At 29.4% G+C, this 18,211-nt stretch overlaps 4 protein-coding genes across 24 annotated transcripts in view; 2 read left to right on the top strand and 2 right to left on the bottom strand.

Moving 5' to 3' along the window:
• The first annotated feature begins 3 nt into the window (after nt 1-3).
• PolZ2 (DNA polymerase zeta subunit 2) lies at nt 4-1,629 on the top strand. Of its 2 annotated transcripts, none has more exons than XM_089175268.1 (3): nt 4-761; nt 894-1,191; nt 1,277-1,629. In XM_089175268.1, the coding sequence occupies exons 1-3, from the start codon at nt 587-589 to the stop codon at nt 1,569-1,571; spliced, it is 768 nt and encodes a 255-aa protein (XP_089031394.1). In that variant the 5' UTR covers nt 4-586; the 3' UTR covers nt 1,572-1,629. The 2 variants fall into 2 exon arrangements, with proteins under 2 accessions (XP_089031394.1, XP_015179810.2); XM_015324324.2 differs by having other exon boundaries at nt 7-829.
• Nucleotides 1,630-1,948: 319 nt separating this feature from the next.
• On the top strand, nt 1,949-3,121 carry Pldn (biogenesis of lysosomal organelles complex 1 subunit pallidin). Its single transcript, XM_015324321.2, has 5 exons — nt 1,949-2,164; nt 2,381-2,491; nt 2,559-2,646; nt 2,708-2,794; nt 2,859-3,121. The coding sequence occupies exons 1-5, from the start codon at nt 2,109-2,111 to the stop codon at nt 2,976-2,978; spliced, it is 462 nt and encodes a 153-aa protein (XP_015179807.1). The 5' UTR covers nt 1,949-2,108; the 3' UTR covers nt 2,979-3,121.
• On the bottom strand, nt 3,066-6,027 carry O-fut2 (O-fucosyltransferase 2). 2 transcript variants are annotated; one of them, XM_015324320.2, is made up of 8 exons: nt 5,014-6,027; nt 4,689-4,825; nt 4,500-4,625; nt 4,171-4,435; nt 3,896-4,088; nt 3,607-3,784; nt 3,386-3,515; nt 3,066-3,325 (listed from the first exon to the last, which is right to left on the bottom strand). In XM_015324320.2, exons 1-8 carry the CDS (start codon nt 5,166-5,168, stop codon nt 3,175-3,177), a joined length of 1,335 nt encoding a protein of 444 aa, XP_015179806.2. In that variant the 5' UTR covers nt 5,169-6,027; the 3' UTR covers nt 3,066-3,174. The 2 variants fall into 2 exon arrangements, with proteins under 2 accessions (XP_015179806.2, XP_089031393.1); XM_089175267.1 differs by having other exon boundaries at nt 4,689-4,793; nt 5,454-6,027.
• A 2,172-nt stretch (nt 6,028-8,199) lies between these two features.
• Liprin-alpha (PTPRF interacting protein alpha) overlaps nt 8,200-18,211 on the bottom strand; it is a 30,696-nt gene continuing 20,684 nt past the window's right edge. For 5 of the 19 annotated variants that reach the window (XM_015324198.2, XM_015324208.2, XM_015324193.2 and 2 more), the window contains 14 exons: nt 17,276-17,435; nt 16,836-17,197; nt 16,503-16,745; nt 16,236-16,418; nt 16,031-16,123; nt 15,748-15,908; nt 15,546-15,593; nt 14,170-14,425; nt 13,944-14,089; nt 13,508-13,738; nt 13,158-13,421; nt 12,816-12,972; nt 12,620-12,736; nt 8,200-12,494 (listed from right to left, as the gene is read on the bottom strand). In XM_015324198.2, coding sequence (XP_015179684.1) covers nt 12,408-12,494; nt 12,620-12,736; nt 12,816-12,972; nt 13,158-13,421; nt 13,508-13,738; nt 13,944-14,089; nt 14,170-14,425; nt 15,546-15,593; nt 15,748-15,908; nt 16,031-16,123; nt 16,236-16,418; nt 16,503-16,745; nt 16,836-17,197; nt 17,276-17,435 — 2,508 coding nt within the window. In that variant the 3' untranslated portion in view covers nt 8,200-12,407. The remainder of the gene's footprint in view (nt 12,495-12,619; nt 12,737-12,815; nt 12,973-13,157; nt 13,422-13,507; nt 13,739-13,943; nt 14,090-14,169; nt 14,426-15,545; nt 15,594-15,747; nt 15,909-16,030; nt 16,124-16,235; nt 16,419-16,502; nt 16,746-16,835; nt 17,198-17,275; nt 17,436-18,211) is intronic. The other 14 variants (XM_015324195.2, XM_015324201.2, XR_001475968.2 and 11 more) reach the window with 13 other exon arrangements.

Raw genomic sequence — 18,211 nt, 5'->3', positions numbered from 1 at the left:
ATTGCATCGAGGCGCGCATCGAATCAATCGCTAAATCATAATCGATTTATTAATTAATCTCGTTATTTTTTTAATTGACTATTTCTAATATTATTAATCGTTTATAAATCTTTGAACTGTTTAATTACAATTACGTCCATTTATTTCGATCATTGAAGTTAAATTATTTTCTTTTCTCGCGCTCTATTATCAAATGCATGTGTATGGAAATGTGAATATGTGGCTTGTGCGTATGGCATGTACAGTCAAGAACAAAAATAAATGGACATTAGAGATGGTTATCGATAAAGTTTTCTTAAAATACTGCCATTATTATGCACTTCAATCTTATTTAGTTATTTAATTATTTATTTCATCGCGAAATATATGTAATATGTAATATGTAAACATATTTATTTGCAACTTACTTTTGCCCTCGACTGTATATACTAATTGTAAATATTCGATTCATATTCAGAAAACTAAAGACATCATCAACGAAAAATTGAGAATGTTCGAAAATAATTTCTAAATGGGATGCAATTAATTGTATCGTCATATTATGCTTTAGATATGTGCTGAATATTGCAGGAACAATGCATAAAAAATGAATTACGTAATGGTTACACACCGGTTTATGATTTTCTCCTACATCACTGTCAGCTTAAGGCGCAACAACGAACGACTTGGAAAGATTCTAACTTTACTTTTTTTCTTTTTCCTTACTTGCTTTTCTTTTCTGGAATGCATAATATTGAGACTTGTTTCTTCTACGATTAAGTGCGAGTAACTTGACTTGTCTAATTCCTTTCACTCTTAAATTAAAATACAATGTCACAAGTTAAAATAGGTTAGGGAAATTGAGATATTTAAATTGATGAATGATGAATTATAATAATTCTATTATTTTTCAGTCACCAGCGATATTCTCTTAGAATTCTTAGAAGTTGCGTTTAATCATATACTTTACTATAGAAAATTATATCCAAAAGAAATCTTTGTTAAGAAAAAAATTTATGGCGCAGTGGTCCATGTCTCAGAACAGCCAGAACTTAATGAATACTTGAGAAATGTTTTAACTGCTATTAAAGAATTACTTAAAGAAGATGAAAACAGCGTCAAAGCTGTAAACCTTGTTGTTTTTAATGAAAATAGAACACCCATTGAAAAGTTCGTTTTTGACTTTGTCAAGTTACAGGCGCAAGGAATTGAGTATGACTCTTCATTAATTTCCTTTACCTAACACAATATAAATTAAGGTTTTCTATAAGTTTACAATGTTAAAATTTGATTACAGAATTGATCCATACTATCTTAAAACTGAAGAAGCTTTGAGAACGATCTGTTTAAAATTATCCATATGTGAAACGTATTTAAAACCCCTTCCAAAAAATGCATCATTTTCTATAGAAATTCAAACGTATGAAACTGCCCATGTATCTCTCAGTGAAAATCCGTTATGCGAAGATTTCCCTTGGATTGTTGACGATGAAAGTAGAGAAATGATTAATAAAAAATTATTACCTCTGAAGACGGTTAAAACGGAATGCTTAAATTTACAGATATACGTACTCCAAAATGGAGAAATCTAAGATATTTTGTAATATGATGTAATAAAGACAATAAATAAATTTGTTTTTATATATACAAGATGATCCAGTTTTTTTTCCATAGAATTTTACAACTATATTCTATAAGTAAAAATAAGAAAAAAATGTTATTAAACATTTTTTAAATATGAATAATTCTTTCTATTAAATCACATCTAGTAATAATAATAATAATAATAATAATTCATACATTTAACAATATAAACAATTTGGTTAATGTTCTTATATAAAAAAATAATAACATCGTACATTGTTATTATTATGTTTATCTATTAGTATATGATATGTCGTATAAAATAATATATTTATTTAGAAAATTTTAGATTAAGTTTGACCATGACAAAATGAAAGCAAATAAGAACAAACTGTATAAAAACTTATTACGTATGAACACGTGGGAGGAATCAGCTGATTTAGAATCGAACGTCAAAGTACAAATGAGCAATCTAACTTTTTTAAACTTTTTAATATGTGATATATGTATTTAGAAATAAAACAATTAATATTAAATTATAAAAGATGATGGTAGATATAGATGAAGCCGAAGTGACCAAAGTTCAATCACAAAATGACAGGTATGGTGATAACCTCACTTTTTTATTTACACCTAAGCATATTTGTTTATCCAACATTTATAAATAAAATCTATTTAGATTTTGTTTATAATAAAATATTATTTATTTTTTACATTATATGTACGTATAATAATATACGTATATAATATTATTATTATTTACAATAAAGTAAAAAAAATATTATCGTATTACAATTTCTTATTTTTTATATTTCAGTATTGAAAATATAGTAGACTTTTCCAAAGCTACTGAAAAATTGTCCACTGGAATATTATCTATTTATCAACCATCATTGGAAAAAGTCAAGGAAAACCTGAACGAACTGACGTAAGGGCAAATTCTGACTTTCCTTATTGATGTGATATTAATTATAAAATATTATTTCAACCTTTAGAAACAAGCAAGAAGTTTTACTTGATCAAATACAAAATGATAATAAGAAATTTAAAGATGTCATCGAAGATGTGGATTTAAACGACATGGTAAACATTGATCTTGTCTTTTGATTTTAGAAAAATTTGTTATATCTAAATGCATTTTCAGTTTGCTACCATCAAATTGTATCAAGGAAAATTAACAAATATTAAAAAGGAAATGATCACAGTACACGATAGGACATATAAGTTAAAAGTAAGTTTTTATTATTTTTTTTTTATGTAAGTATCTTCACTCAAGATAAATATTTACACTACAGAAACGGGCATTACGCTTGCAACAAATTAAACAAAAGGAAGCTCTCGGTAGAGAACAACAAAGAGAACAAGAGCTTCGTAGAGAACAAGAATTAATCGGTAAGCCTACAACATCTCAATAAAATTTAGCATCTGTAAAGACCTATCAAACAGTTTACTTAGGACACTTATTAAATATATGAAAAGGTATATAATATAAAATATAGAAATATTATGCATTTGTATATTTATTTAATATTAATAGTAAAATATTTTTAAAAATGTATCAAGATTCGAGTTCTTAAAAAATTACAATAATCAACACTTCCTGAAATCACATTACCATGCTATTTCCCAGCGTTCGCCAGATGAACACTTCTCTTTAGTTTTACACAATCGATTGAAAGTTCTCTCTGGAGGAAATCCAATAATCTCTCTGTCCTCTTGTATCCTAAATGTAAAAGTTGACTCGTGTGTTCCAATAAAGTACCTGTTAAAAATAATCTTTAATTTATAAGTATATACTTTAAAATCAAGCGAATGTACTTGCCTAGCGTATGAGCAAATTATTTGATCTATAATTGCAATACCACCATCCTTAAACTTTCTTTTAACATCATTTGATGGCACATAATTTAAAAATCTATATTGTGGTAAGTATGACTTAAGTTCAGCAATTTCTGTAAAAATGTATGCAATTATACGTTCATACGTTTATATTTTTACAAAGTACATAGAAAATCCTGATTGAAAATTATTTTTTTGTTCGACCTTGTTCATCTGCATCAGTAGCTACAAATAAAAGTTCCAATCCGTATTCTTTCATTTTGTTTGCCAACTGAAACGCGGCTCCTTTTATCGTTGGCACTGATTTTGTCCGGCCGACAAGAAAATCGCGTCTTCTCAAATGAACTGACAAGTACGGACCACCAATTGCATTTCTTTTTTTCTAAAATTTAGATATACTTAGGAAAGTATAAGAGAGTTCTGTAAAATTGAATAGTATGTATGCATGAATTAATTTATTAAGTGTATCAAATATATATTTAAATTAACAAACTTTTTCTTTGGTCCAATCGAGAGGGCGTTCGGTATTGTCATTTTTATCTGTAGAATTTAAATATTTTGCTCTGAAGTCAGACGCAATGTGGTAAAGCTCAGAATTGTAACGCATACTACGTCTTGCCTTCCAGTAATCTTTAGAACCATAAGAATCGTGCAAAGGTATTTCCATATGATCAAACATGACAGATCTAAAGAAAACAAATATATTTTGTTAGATATTTTGATAAGTATTTTAACAATGATTCAACTCTTTCAAGCGCATCACCTGACCTATAAAGAGAAGGATTAAGATTAACTTTGAGATTCGACGTCGTTCCATGAAACAAAATACATTTCACTTGTTTACTAGTGACATTAGAAAAATTCCAAAAGTAACCAATATACTCTTCTTTCAATTGTCTATAACGTATAAGTTTGGAAGAACACTCCGTTTCTTTATTCTTATCATCGAATAAACCGGTTTTAAACATTTCTTCGTCGTTTTGTAAATTATACACAATATCCAACTGTGTCTTTTTATTATTCGAAAAATATTCTGTAATTAATAAATATTTAATTATGTTTTAAATGTGAATATTATAGTAAATAGTAAAAATTACCTTCGAAGAATTTGTACATTTCAATAACAGGAGCATATTTTTGTAAACTTGCAATATCAAAAAACAAACCCCATGGCAACGATACTTGTGGACCTACGTCTTTGCTTCGCCAATGATACAAATTACCTGTATTATAAAAATTAATGATTAATTAATTAATATTAAAAACAAATAGAAAAAATATATTACCCCAAGGTGGTAGAACTAAATGCCAATCGTATTTTTTATCCTTTTTACTTAAATTCTTTATAAAAACAGCAACACGAACGTATACGTCTCTTCTTAGATTGAAACCTTCAGGAGGATTAACATCGTATAATATATAGCTAAATAATAAATGAAAAACAAAGAAAATTTTTATAAATAAAAATATCTATCAATAATAATAATAATATCATAGATAGGCTGAAAAGTTTAGATCCTAACATAGAAACAATTGTTAGTATAATGAGTTTCTTTTTAGTTGAAGTTCAAAACTTTTCAGCCCACCATCGTATCGTTAATAACCTCCAACCGTTTGTTCGATAAATTTTCAAAATTTCCACAATTTTCCTCGGATCTCATAATTTCATCGGATTTTGGGCAAAAGTCATAGTTTTCAGATTTTACAGTGAAAATAACCGATATTAGTATAAAACATAAAGTTCCAGGAAAGAAAATATCGAACATTTTGATCTCTTGTTATTTTCGTGAACTTGGAAGAGATGTTCATCTCTAATACTTCACATGTTATTGGAGAGTAATAACGTAACTGTCATTATTTTGAAACACAGAAACTTGTTTCAAATTTATAATATAAACAAAATATAAAAGAATATATTTTCTAATATTATCTATAAAATATATTAAGATCGAATAAGATAAAATGGGTTGTATTCATAGCTTGTTCTTAAGTTTAATGTTCGAAATGATCTTGACTGGTTTATTTGACAAAGATTATATTTTAAAATATACATTTGTAGTTTGTGTTTAAAATGATTTTCATGAATTGGAAGAATAGCCCTTTTCTCAATTTATCTTATCTTTCTGTATGTTAATATAGATATAGTTATCTGAAATAAAGATTATTATTAAAGAGGGGCGTGGACAAATTTGTTCCTCCTATCCCCACTATTTACACCACCTAACATTTATGACGCTCTCCAAGTTCATAGAGTAGGATAGGTACTCGTGACGTAATCGTAGGATTTTAAACTTACGATAGCGCGCTTAGTTCGAGTAAAAAGTTTTCAAGTTTTCAAGTAATTAAGGGATTAAAATTATGTTTGAAGTGTGATTTTAAAATTGTTTTAAGTCACGATTATGAGTCTAGAGGTATGTACTATTTAAGATTGTAGTATATACTTAAGATGATCTTTTTTTAGGTATAAAAACGGAAAATATATTCAATTTTTTTCCATGATGCATCTGCGAGGAGTTGGATGTTCTAATATTATTTTCTATCGTTTTAAAGGACAATCGTTAATGAATATTGAAAAATACTTTGTCTTCTTTTTTGTAATATGTATATGCAAACTTCCAATTTTGTTTATAAATTGTCTTTCCTTGATGAAGATTAATAAAGAAATGATGTCAATAGAAAATTATAAAAAAAACAAATATATGCTGACTTTCTTCTATACAAATAAAAAATCGGATTCGTAAATTTGTTAACAAATGGATTAAAGAGTTAACTTATTTGAGTAATGGTATCTGTAATTATGATAATAATAATAATTATTATATTTACCGTCTTATACAATATTTATAATTCATAGTTTAGTTAACGTAGTTACTTCAATGCTCTTTTCTTTTTGAAAAAGTGCATATTTATGTTTGTGTTTGTATATGAGGATTCGTTTCCACATTTTACACTATTATCTTATTTAAAGTATACACTTGGCATAGAAAAATTACAAGGACAATTTATAATTCTAGTAATATTAATGATAAATGTGTAACAATAATAATCATAATGATAATAATAATAATAAAATAATAATAATAATAGCAGCGATAACTTTAATAATACTCGGATAGTAATAATAATAATAATTAATAGCAGTAGCAGTAGCAGCAATGGTAGTAATATTAGTAATAGTAACAGCTTTAGCAATAACTACGATATTAAGATTATTATTATTATTATTATAATCATTATAATCTGATAATTAGGAATTAATTTCTTATTCATCTTTTTACACATAATTCTTCCATAAAGTTCTTTATGTAATCTTCATCGTTTCTAGTTGCATTCATTTTTTTTCATATGAATCTTTTCTTTTTTTACAGTTTGTGCCTCTTTTATCTATTTTATGTTTGCTTTTGTAATTTTATTATTTTTTTTAATTTTTTTATCTAGCGTCGTCAACACATTTAGACAAATGCTTGTCCATACTCTAACAGCGATACATGTTTTTTTTCTTTTTTTCTTTTTTAATACTGTGGATGACTTTTTTTCATAACAAATACAACGTGACACAAATTTCATACTACTTAATTTGTTATAATTACAGCATCCCTCCTCCTTTTTTTACTTTGTGAAATCTATAGTGTTAACATCACAACTGGAAAATGCTTTGCACATTTACCAGAAAACATGCTATGTTACATTGACTGTACAAAATGTGAAGTAGTAAATTATTATCATTATAATCGTTATTAATATTATTCTTAATTTCAAAGAAATTATTTGTCGATATATTCGAATGAAGCGTTTTTTTTTATGCGCGATGCAGCTATAAATCTACATCAATAAATTTCAATGTCATCATAACAGGAATCTTATTTTCTGCACGATTTACATAAATCCACTTCATTAAAATCTTTGCAATGAAATCATTAAAATAATCAAGAAATAAATGAGATCAAGCAAATGATTTAATTTCACGGCGTACGTTTTTAAACGATTAACAAGTATTTTCAAAGTATTCTCTTTATATACAACATACAAATTGATCAATGTTCATACTACTTCACATTTAGATAATTTCTTTTTTTAAATTAATTGATTCGTTTGACTAATCAAAGAATCGGTATACAAATGTTTGATAACAATTCTTGTCACATAAAAACACAGAGTACAAAAAAATACTTTGTAGCATTTATATTTATCCCAATGAAATATCAATGAGTATATCGAAATCTGTGCATCGTTTTGTAAATTATATTCTACAATAAATTACTATTTAAACTTAATCATTTTGTCTTTATGTGTAAGATAAAACTAGGATTATTTATATATCGGTTAGAATGAAACAGAAAATAATTGTAAATGAATAGCATTAATAAGTTACTACCCTAGATCTCTTATTACAAAATTATTATTATCAGGCGTAGTTTATTTTATTCCAACAATGTCCGTACATTTAATTAAATTTTAATAGGATAATAATAACATGAAAATAATGGCTAAAAAATATTACGTAAAAAAAAACCATTTGAATATAGAATTTTAGAATTTCATTATCAATATTATTGTATACTGTTTAAAATATTGGTTATTAACGTTAATATATATACGCGTAAAAAACAGCATTTAAGTATATTCTTTTCTTATGATTTATGCAAATAATAATTAATTTTACTCAAAGACAAACAAATAATAAAATATTCTTCTTTTTTTTGTTTCATCCATAAATATTTTATCTGTTAACGCCGTAATCTGCGTCATCGTCTTTTCTTATTTAATACTGAAAATTAATTAACAAATAAATGTGTCTAAAGTAAATAAATGAAACATTTAATGATACATATCTGGTTGTAATGCAATGACATAATTTTCACTACACATGACACATTATGAAATGCTCAAACTTACAGATTCTCGTTAATAAATAATTCATATTATATATGTACACAGGATAAGGTTTGTATATATACACACACGCACACACATACACGAAAGAACACAGGCATACGCATCGAGCGCATATACACACGCACACAATTATATGTACAATTGATCAAATTTAGCCGTTATTTGCGACGTGTGTTGTACAAAAGTCGTTTTGCCCTTCCGTCAGTTTGGCCGAATCGAGAGCATAAGGGAAGAGAATATATAACAAAAAAAATATAATATATATGGAAGTAATACGTATAACATTAGAATACAGATAATTATTACACCACAAATTTATCTATGAACATATGCATATGCGTTTCTACTGACACGTTCATTGTTGTCCAAATTGATGTAAAAAAATCAAAATATAAATGATAAATCAAAAAGATGAGTAATTAAATATGCAAGATGTAATATATCAAATTCGTCATCGCATCTATTATAAATAACCACATGATATGTATATATCGATAGACGAAAAACACAAAGTTTCGCGCTTTTACCGAAAATCTCGGAATATTTTCATTTTTAACAGAACGATATTGAAATATTTATTATATAAATAATTTAATAAAATATAACATTTATATCATATTACATTAATTTCAAAGTCTACATAAATGAGAAATAGTTGCTCATTATGTATAAACATTTTGTGTGTGTGTATATATATATATATATATGAACAAAGAGTATTTAATGTAATTAATAGAAATTAAAAAATACAATAAAATATGTGAGATTCTCGGTAAAAACATTTTTATAAATTGAATCAATCCCTAATATGATTGTTTTTTTAAATATTCAATAATGCTTCCAATTTTAAGCAAGCTCCATTCGACATCAATCAGTCGGAGGTTGGGTTGAGAAACGTTTTCCTCGTATCTACGTGTATATTTATACTTAGATACATTGAAGGCGTCAAAGCTGCTACATACTGATCCATGATGTACATATACATATGGGATTACGAATGGTTGCTTTTGGAAGGTCCTCGCGTTGGAATGTCTATAAATAGTTCATTATTAACTAGCATACATTACAAATAAGTTCAGTCATTTACAAGTACTGCTGCAACTCTTCCGAAAGGGAGAGACGGCCATGTTCTTTTTAAAGGTGCAAATTATCAATTTTACGACTGTATTGTTTATATAAATTAAGTCTATATACACTCTCTTAATATATTCCGTAACAATAAATGTAATTACGTTGCTTTGATAAAGATGCTCTCTCTCTTTCTCCCTCCTCTCTCTCTCTCTCCCTCTCTTTCTCTCTTTAAATATTTTTCTTTGCAATCAAAACCAAAGCTAGTTAATTTTAGAGCGATAAGAATTTAATAAAATACTTTATAAATTCTGCAAATAACAAGATAATTATTGTACGAGTAAAGTGGTATATATATACATACACAGACAGACACGAAGAAACTTCGATAGAAAATCTTTCTATCATATTATTTAATAAATTAATTAAAAATCTAAACAATACTAATCCGGTACGTTATTTAATAATCTATTGTAGTAATTTTTCGATCAAAAATAAAACTGCGTCATTTAAAAAGAAAAAAGAAATAAACAAGGAAAGGAAAGAAAAGAAAAATACTACCAAAGCACTTTAGCACAGAGGTAGCATAGCATTTGCTTTGGCTTTAGCGAGTCCTTTTCATCGTTATAGATTTGGATGAATTGACTGGTAATGCTAAAAGAAAAGACAACATAGCGATGCGCAATAAATCTGTACAATTATACGTACAAAAAACGTGTGTATAACATTTACGCATCTGCACGCAATTGGGGGTAAGGGGAGGGGGACCACTGCCATTCTTAAGCAGCGCGCTCATATTTAATTATTATAAAAAACATCGCGTCACACACGTCTTTGGCAGAAATTATTTGATAAACGTGAACGCCCCTTCGGAAGATCGTGTGCAGAGCTATGAAACTACAACGAATGAACAGCTTGCATGGGATACTTCACAGGGAAACAAACATTAACAACGATTCCTCAATTATCAACAGCATTTTAACAACATTACCATTATAACTTGTCAATCATTGTGATCGTCTTTATCATGATATCGGTTTATCATTTTATTACAGTCGCTGTCTTTGTCTCTCAGTCTTTTTTTGCTACCCTCTTTTTAAGCATCTTAATTGTTTTATTGATACTTATTGTTACCGTTGCAATCATTGTCTTCTGCATTATTACCGTTATTAGCAATTTCACTAGCACTGTCGCTATATAGTTTATACTGCCATTAACTCCGTATATTTCATCTAAATCTCTTTTTATTATGTATGTAATTATGCTTGCATCGTGGATCCTTTTGCTACCGATGAAACACGTAGTAGTAGTAGTAGTAGTAGTAGTAGTAGTAGTAGTAGTAGTAGTAGTAGTAGTAGTAGTAGTAGTAGTAGTAGTAGTAGTAGTAGTAATAATAGTAGTAGTAGTAGTAGTAGTAGTAGTGGTGGTGGTAATAGTAGTTGTAGTGTAGTAATAGTAATAATAGTAGTAATAGTAGTAGTAGTAATAATAATGATAGTAATAGTATAGTTATAGTATTAGTAGTAGTAATAGTAGTAATATAGATAATAGAATTAATAGTAGTAAAAGAAAATGTTCGAAAGGTTTAGTCACGCGACTTAAATAAATAAAATCAAATTAAATAAAATTTCATTGTAAAGCATCAAAAAATCAAGATACAATTGCTTCTTCATTACGATAATTTTTTACTGGTATATATGCACAATTTTATTACTGGTATGCACCTGAAAGCGGATATCATACGATTCGTAAGTAGAACAATTATAAATTAACATTAAATGTCGTCTCATATTTGGATACCTAATAACGTTTTAAACACTTAGCTATACATTGCGCACATATTTTGGTATAAAATGTCTGTTCATAAGAGTCTTTCTTAACAGGCTAGCTTCTTAAACTCGCTATGTAATTGCATTTATTCTTTCGATAAGATCTTCTTTTCGTATCCGCAATAATTGCTTGCTAATTTTCATTTATAATACTTCGTGTGTTTTTTAATTATATTATATATATATAATTATATATTATTTTTTATATATATGTATGTATATAATAAATATAATATAATATAATATACACATATGTAATGTATATATAATGCGTATATATGTATATATATATATACACATATATGTGTGTGTGTGACTCTACACATTCAAAATTCGTCAAAATAAGAAAACAGAAACAAATGAGTACTCTAAAGTTCTGCTTGTGAAAAAAGTAAAATACATAAAGTAAACTTTGTTAGCTCATCATTGTCCTCTTACAGACACAGAAACATAGAACGCAGTCCCCGTCTCTTTGTATATAAAATATTAACGATTCCCCGAGTGTATATTACTGCATCATTGTAAAATTTCTTAGATTTTTTTCTTTCTTTTTAATTGTTCATTTTGTGCTAGTTACAACGACACATAAGCCGTTCTTTTTTATATGCAGAATTATTATATAAGTACACGAGTTATAATACAAGAAGAGTGCAATAGCTGTGGTTGAATATCTAGAGGAGTGCCATGTAACAATATATTACTAAACTACAATTGATCTGTTACCCGTAAAAACATAACAAGTCAAACGAGGCGGATTTATTGTCGTGATTGTATTCAACTCATATTGTTTGGCCTTCGAGGAGATATATACTGCAATTCCTTTGAATGCAGATGCGACACATGACCACCTCCTACATTTCGGTATCTATAAGAAAATAATTTACGCGTAGGTATTTCTTGTCAAAGTATATGGCACGCGGATCGTCATCAAAATGTGCGATCATAGAAATGAAGGAAACATTTTAAAGAGATCGGTTTTGAACGTACAATAAATACAATCGTTTTTTCTTTACGTTGCAATTTTACGTTCACGCATCTATGTATAATATCATTATTATTACCGCGTGCCACATGGCGTAACAGTACGAAGATATCTTTAGGTTGATACTTAAAGCTCTTACAACTTTTACAACACACTTGCGTACAGACAGTAGTAATAGCTGGGGTTCTCGACTAGACATGATGGGGTTGAAGATGGGGCAATCTGTTGGATCAGGATTTCATATTAGAATCGTCCACTCGCCTCTCTGTTCCTACCCTTAATAAATTTTCAAATTCCATTTCTAAAAGTTGCCTTGCCTGTAACGATAATAAATGTGATAAATATGTGCGAAGTTATTGTTATATTATATCATAAATTATGATATGATTCATAATATATTTATATATAATATATCCTATATAATAAAGTATTTAATACAGACCTGTGTATTCTGTGTAGGAATTTGCAAAGTAAGAGCAAAACTATTTGCATCAAAACTTTCATCTAAAGCAATTAGGGCACCGTGAACCCCAGATTCTAATAGATGGTTTCCATATTCCTGTCATAAAGGATACAGATAAATTATTTGTCATTTTTTAGCGTTATTATCTTTTTAATAATTGAATTTAATCGCACACCTTTAGACCAATTGATTGCACCCATCGTATAACTTGATCGTTACTCCACACAAGAACATCTGCGTTAGTTCCTTCCGCCAATCGTCTCCTTTCTTCTAATTGTGGTCTATCATAATTTAATCTCTTCAAACACGAAATTCCGTACTGCAAACTTGTTCTGTAGTAAAACAAATAAATGCAACAAAAATTATTGTACAATATATGTTTATCTATATGGAAACAAAACAATTTTTGGTAATTACATTTATACAATTGTTTCCTACTTTTAATAACTTGAATAAATAATTAAAAACGTATACTTTGGTCGAATGTATATTTACACTATGAAATTTTCATATTTACCTATGAAAACTATCAATCATTCTAAGTTGACCGCGCAAATCCTTTTTAGTTAGATGATCCAACATTCTAGCGTCAACAAGGCACTCCATGAAAGTGGATCGATATTGGGGTAATCCAAGACTCTGTAACCATACATTTCCAATCCATTCGTGATTCATATCTCCAAAAGCTAAAGTTGTACGAGAAGTTTTAGGCGCGGATGGACTTGTAAGTGATACCATCTCTTGAATGGCTAGCCTCAATTTCAGTCGGTGTAAAGAGTTACTATAAATCATGTCATTTATTATATTTCAAATCTTGATCTTTTAATAATTTTTAATAATAGTAATAACAGCAACGAGAAAATATACCTAATACCAATCTCGCGTTGTATTTCAGTGTCACTCAGTGCACTCATTATAGCACCACTTTTGACGTTAGCTCGACACGCCGCAACGTACCAGGTAGGCATGCCAACCCAAAGCTCCAACCAAGCAACAACAGTTGGTCCGTTCCAAAGAGCAAAAGGTGTCCCAGCTTTCATTGCTTCGGCCAGTAACTCATGTCGCGAAGAATCCAGCATACTACCAAACATACTGGGACTAAAACAGGTCCGATTTGCCAATAATCGCAATAATCATAAAAATAAAAACAATTTTTTTCTTTTCACTAAAGAAAATTCTACTCTTTTCTTCTTCTTTCTTATCGTTTATATCTTCTTTACGTTGTCTTATATTTTTATTTATTATTATTTTTAGATTATTGTGTCTATTGAACACTGGTATATAAAATAAAAAAAATAAATACCTTTTCTTTTTCCTTCGATCAAAATCACTCTTGCTTCCTAATGTTCCTGCCACGGCAACGCTATCCCCATAATCGGGATCTGCAGGTGTACTTGCACCTCCCATACCAGGTACATCTCCGGGCATCGTTGTATCCTTTCCCTTTATCTGATATAAAAAAAAGAAAATAATTAGAACAAATATTTCTATAGTCAAAAAAGTTGGCACGGAAGTAACAAAAGATTTACTTTTTCTTTTTTACTGAAAAATCTGCCAAGACTACTCTTTATGCCTTTTTTCTTCTGAGCTGCTGCCACTGCAGCTGCTGTCGCTGGACTCATGGTTGCTTGCATGTGTAGATGGGAACTCGACAATTGTCCAATAGGTAGTCCAACACTGGATAGATTGTTCTTGTGTAAACTGTCCTGGCTACTGTGGCGTGAGGACAATGGGGAAGGAGGAGTCCCAGAATTGAGTGCGCCGTTGCTATGTTGTCCATGCCTGCTGCATGGAGCGCTAATCTAGTTTCTATTTCTACTCTAATCGGTGCTACTACACTAGCTCACACAAGACATCTCTACTTCTTTGTGTGCTCCTCTATATGATTTGTTATGTTCGTTATATTATATTGATTATGTTAAAAAAAAAAATCACACGTGACTAATTACGTCACAGAATTAATAGAGTACTGTAAACTGATTGCATCTAATTTTTTGCAATACTCTCAAATCTATAACTAAATTGTATTATTAATATCATTTGTTATACATTTGATAACACAATAGTATACTCTGGGAACTTACGAAGATCAAGTAAATTGCAGTGTACTGTATGCATTAAAATTAATAACAGCCAATGATAATAGGCAATAATGTAATAGGCAAAAATACTAATAAGCATTAATGATGGTATATAGCGTTTATTATGTCAATAACATTTACTCTAATATTTCATTTAAATATTACACGCTATAAAATACCTATTAGAATTAACAAAGATATTGACAAATTACAAAATATTTATAAATAAATATTTATCTATAAAAAAGTATCTTTTTGTTACACAAATATCTAAATAAATAGCTCCAAATTATGAATTAATAAGGAAATATTCATAGTAAAAATATCTATTCGACATTACATGATACGCATTAAAAAAAAACAACCTTGTTTGCAGTGATGTCTGACGTATATCTTGCATGGCATGCAACTCTTTTGATTCCGTAAGTTCCCTTGTCTGTTTGAAATAACGATGTCTATCACGAAATGAATAGGCTTGAGTATATGATGGATGGAAAAAGTTATTATCACTTTTTTCCCAGAACTCATATCTAGCAGAATTATCGGGTGCTTCGTTGTTGCCACTGTGCTCGAAAATTAAGGCTGTGGACATGTGCGTTATGCCTTGGACACTATATTTAACAATATTATACCTCTTGTACAAAACATACAATCAGTATTTTTTAGTTTTCTGACGGAATTAATTGATTTCTTGGCAGGGAAAGTAATTTACCATCATTAAATTTCCTTCGGCTTTTATTTTATGCCCACATTTGTCTCTCAAATATATCGTGCACAGCGGCATATAATATGGAATACATGCAGTATTAGAAACTTTAATTAACCTGTGCGGGGAAAAGCCGCTGCTGGGAAATCCTGTTTGTCCAGTACGTCTGATAGCATGGACAAATTTATGATACGAATAATTTGCAAAGTTTAAAATGCATCTTTTAAAATTGGTAGTTATATTCTTCTTCTTTAAAAAACTCGTTTGAGCTATCTCAAAAATTTATTATACGTTCTGAAATGTATTTATCTCATACATACCTTCTTAATTCTTCCTGGCTATGAGCAAGTGCTTGCACAACGCGCTCTAATCTAAGCGATCTGGCCGTCAACGGGGAAGCAGCATCGCTGCTAACACTTCCAGCACCACCGACGCTGTCTCTTTCACTCACCGAGTGCAGTTCTTCTCCGGACAACTGCAACTGCCAAAGGCAGGAAGCATTAAGCACCCACTTTTATTATTTTAATTATCTTAAGAATTTATAATATTGCAAAATATGTCTATTCTTTTATAATGCAATTAAAATACTGATAAGCAATAAACCTGGCTTGCAGGAAGCGATTCTGAAAGTTGTCCAGGACTAGCAAGGGATGCAGCATACTGATGTAAATGAGCAGGTGACATTGATGCTGGTGCCTACACAAATGATGAGTTTTTACTGTACCCTTTTAATTTCATTAGATATATAAAAATAATAGAAAAATTGAATGTTTATTAAAAATAAATATGTAAAACTATAAATGCTCACTGTGTGATATTTATGTAAATAATCTCTGTTAGGGCTATGATGTGATTTTGGTGTAGAGCGACCGCTTAATGGAGGTGACGCTCGCTCGAGACTGCGTCCTCTTGCTAATAAATTCATATGTTCAAAACTACCTACTCGAGATTCTAATTCTTCTGCTCGTGCTTCCGTGTTCTGCTTTTCTTCCTACACAAAACTTGTTTGTATTATTATCTATATAATATTTACATAATAACGTTCAATATAAATCTTCGCGAAAAGTTTATTTACCTGAATCAATCTAATCTCATTATTAATGGCGTCTAATTGTTCTTGCAGCATCAGCGCAAGTGTTTGAGCATCGGTGTGTCCCGCCGGACTAATTACCTCCGCCGAACAACTGAAGATACTTTCATTATCACCGTCACCTTCTGCATCGCTTGAAACATCAAATGCTTGTTGCACATTTGCTAGAACATGAGCTTGTTGCAGTTTCTCCCATTCTTGTTCCGCAAGAGTACGTACTACGTAATTCTAAAAAAATAAAAGACATACAGGATTATATCCTAATTTACATATAATTCTTATTCAAGAAACATTTAAATAAAATATTCGATATGACACCTTCGATGCATCCTCTTCCATTGCAGCTCTTTTCCCTCCTCTTCTAGGTAACGAGTGCGTGTCAAAACTACTATGACTTGCGCTTCTAGAAAATGAACCAGGATCCGCGGCATTTGGAGAAAGACTTCTAGTCAATGCGTCCGTTTGTTGAATATTGAAAGCAATTTCTTGCTGAAGCATTTGTCTCTTTACATTGTCAATTTCAAGACGTGCTTTTCCTAGCTCTTTAACGATATCTGCTTTTTCATTTTGTAAATCTTCAGCTATTTTTCTCGTTTTCTCAAGTTCCTGCATTATCACATTCTTTTCGTCTATTGCCTTCATTCTTTCTGATAAATGCGTTTGTAGCCTATCATTAGATTCTAAAAGGAAAAGAAAAAAACATTTAGATTATTTGAAATTGCATATAATGCGATATCAATGTTTATTTTACTATTTACCAGATAAAAGTTTATCAACAGTTGCGCTCAATCGAGTGTTATGTTCCTCGTTCATCTTAAGTCGTTGATTGACGCGCATTACTTCTGCATTTTTCTCTTCTAATTGTGCTTCTAACCTTTGTATTCTATCCTCTGCGCTACCATGCCTCTCCTGAGCCTGCTTATTAGATATTTGATATAGTTAAAATTAAATGTTTATAAGTAATCTTTGAAAAATGGACCGATACGTTTGAGATTTTGTTTCGAAATACCATTCATTTTTTTCAAGTTCATTATAAAGAAAACATTGCATATTTGTCAAAATCATTTGAAAGAATTATTGCAGACGTTAAATTGAAAACAAAATTGTGAAGTTTATAATGCAATATTTTTTAAATTAGAAGTGTCTAATTCTTCCTCCCATTCCCTCTTTTTTCTGTATCTATCTCTAATAAACATGAAAACTACTTTCCAAAAAATATTAGAGTAGAAACGAATATAGAGAAGCGGAAGAATGCACACTATAAAAACACAAATTTGTGCTTGAAGAATAAATCTGTTTCCGTGATGTAACAAGAATCATATATGAAATCATGGCAAAGCTTTAAATATAAATGTATAGAGAATTATATATGTTTGAGATTGTTTGTGGGTTATTTGTAATGAGAAAATTAGTCAACCAGGTAAGCAGCGTGTTTCTGTATGTGTACACCAGTTTTTTTGTAGGTAAACTATAAAAAAGAATTCATAGTGTTTTTAATATTGAATGCATCTGATAAAAATAGTGTATTTGTAACACAATGAAGTATTGCTTAAATAGCATATTGTAAAAAAGAAAAGTAGAAGAAAAAAAAAGAATGAAAAAAGATCAGCTAAATATAATATGTGTTGCACAGCACAGATAACTCGAAAAGTTTGTCAAATAAAAATATAAGAATATAAATATTTTGCATTGAT

The sequence above is a fragment of the Polistes dominula genome, unplaced genomic scaffold (genome assembly GCF_049000335.1).
Source record: "Polistes dominula isolate Pdom_NZ unplaced genomic scaffold, Pdom_raw_medaka contig_82, whole genome shotgun sequence".
NCBI lineage: Eukaryota > Metazoa > Arthropoda > Insecta > Hymenoptera > Vespidae > Polistes > Polistes dominula.
The sequence above is the reverse complement of the archived record's forward strand: the minus strand, read 5'-3'. Positions and strand labels throughout refer to the sequence as shown.

What these genes read in the sequence shown, in the direction of transcription:
- PolZ2 (XM_089175268.1), top strand. Translation starts at nt 587, where the DNA reads ATGAATTACGTAATGGTTACACACCGGTTTATGATTTTCTCCTACATC. An exon ending in TGTTTCTTCTACGATTAAGT is followed by an intron (nt 762 to 893) that starts GCGAGTAACTTG and finishes ATTATTTTTCAG; the next exon opens with TCACCAGCGATATTCTCTTA. An exon ending in TTACAGGCGCAAGGAATTGA is followed by an intron (nt 1,192 to 1,276) that starts GTATGACTCTTC and finishes ATTTGATTACAG; the next exon opens with AATTGATCCATACTATCTTA.
- Pldn (XM_015324321.2), top strand. Translation starts at nt 2,109, where the DNA reads ATGATGGTAGATATAGATGAAGCCGAAGTGACCAAAGTTCAATCACAA. An exon ending in GAAAACCTGAACGAACTGAC is followed by an intron (nt 2,492 to 2,558) that starts GTAAGGGCAAAT and finishes TTCAACCTTTAG; the next exon opens with AAACAAGCAAGAAGTTTTAC. An exon ending in ATGTGGATTTAAACGACATG is followed by an intron (nt 2,647 to 2,707) that starts GTAAACATTGAT and finishes ATGCATTTTCAG; the next exon opens with TTTGCTACCATCAAATTGTA.
- O-fut2 (XM_015324320.2), bottom strand. Translation starts at nt 5,168, where the DNA reads ATGTTCGATATTTTCTTTCCTGGAACTTTATGTTTTATACTAATATCG. An exon ending in TTTAGTTCTACCACCTTGGG is followed by an intron (nt 4,626 to 4,688) that starts GTAATATATTTT and finishes TTTATAATACAG; the next exon opens with GTAATTTGTATCATTGGCGA. An exon ending in TACTGATGCAGATGAACAAG is followed by an intron (nt 3,516 to 3,606) that starts GTCGAACAAAAA and finishes ACATTTTTACAG; the next exon opens with AAATTGCTGAACTTAAGTCA.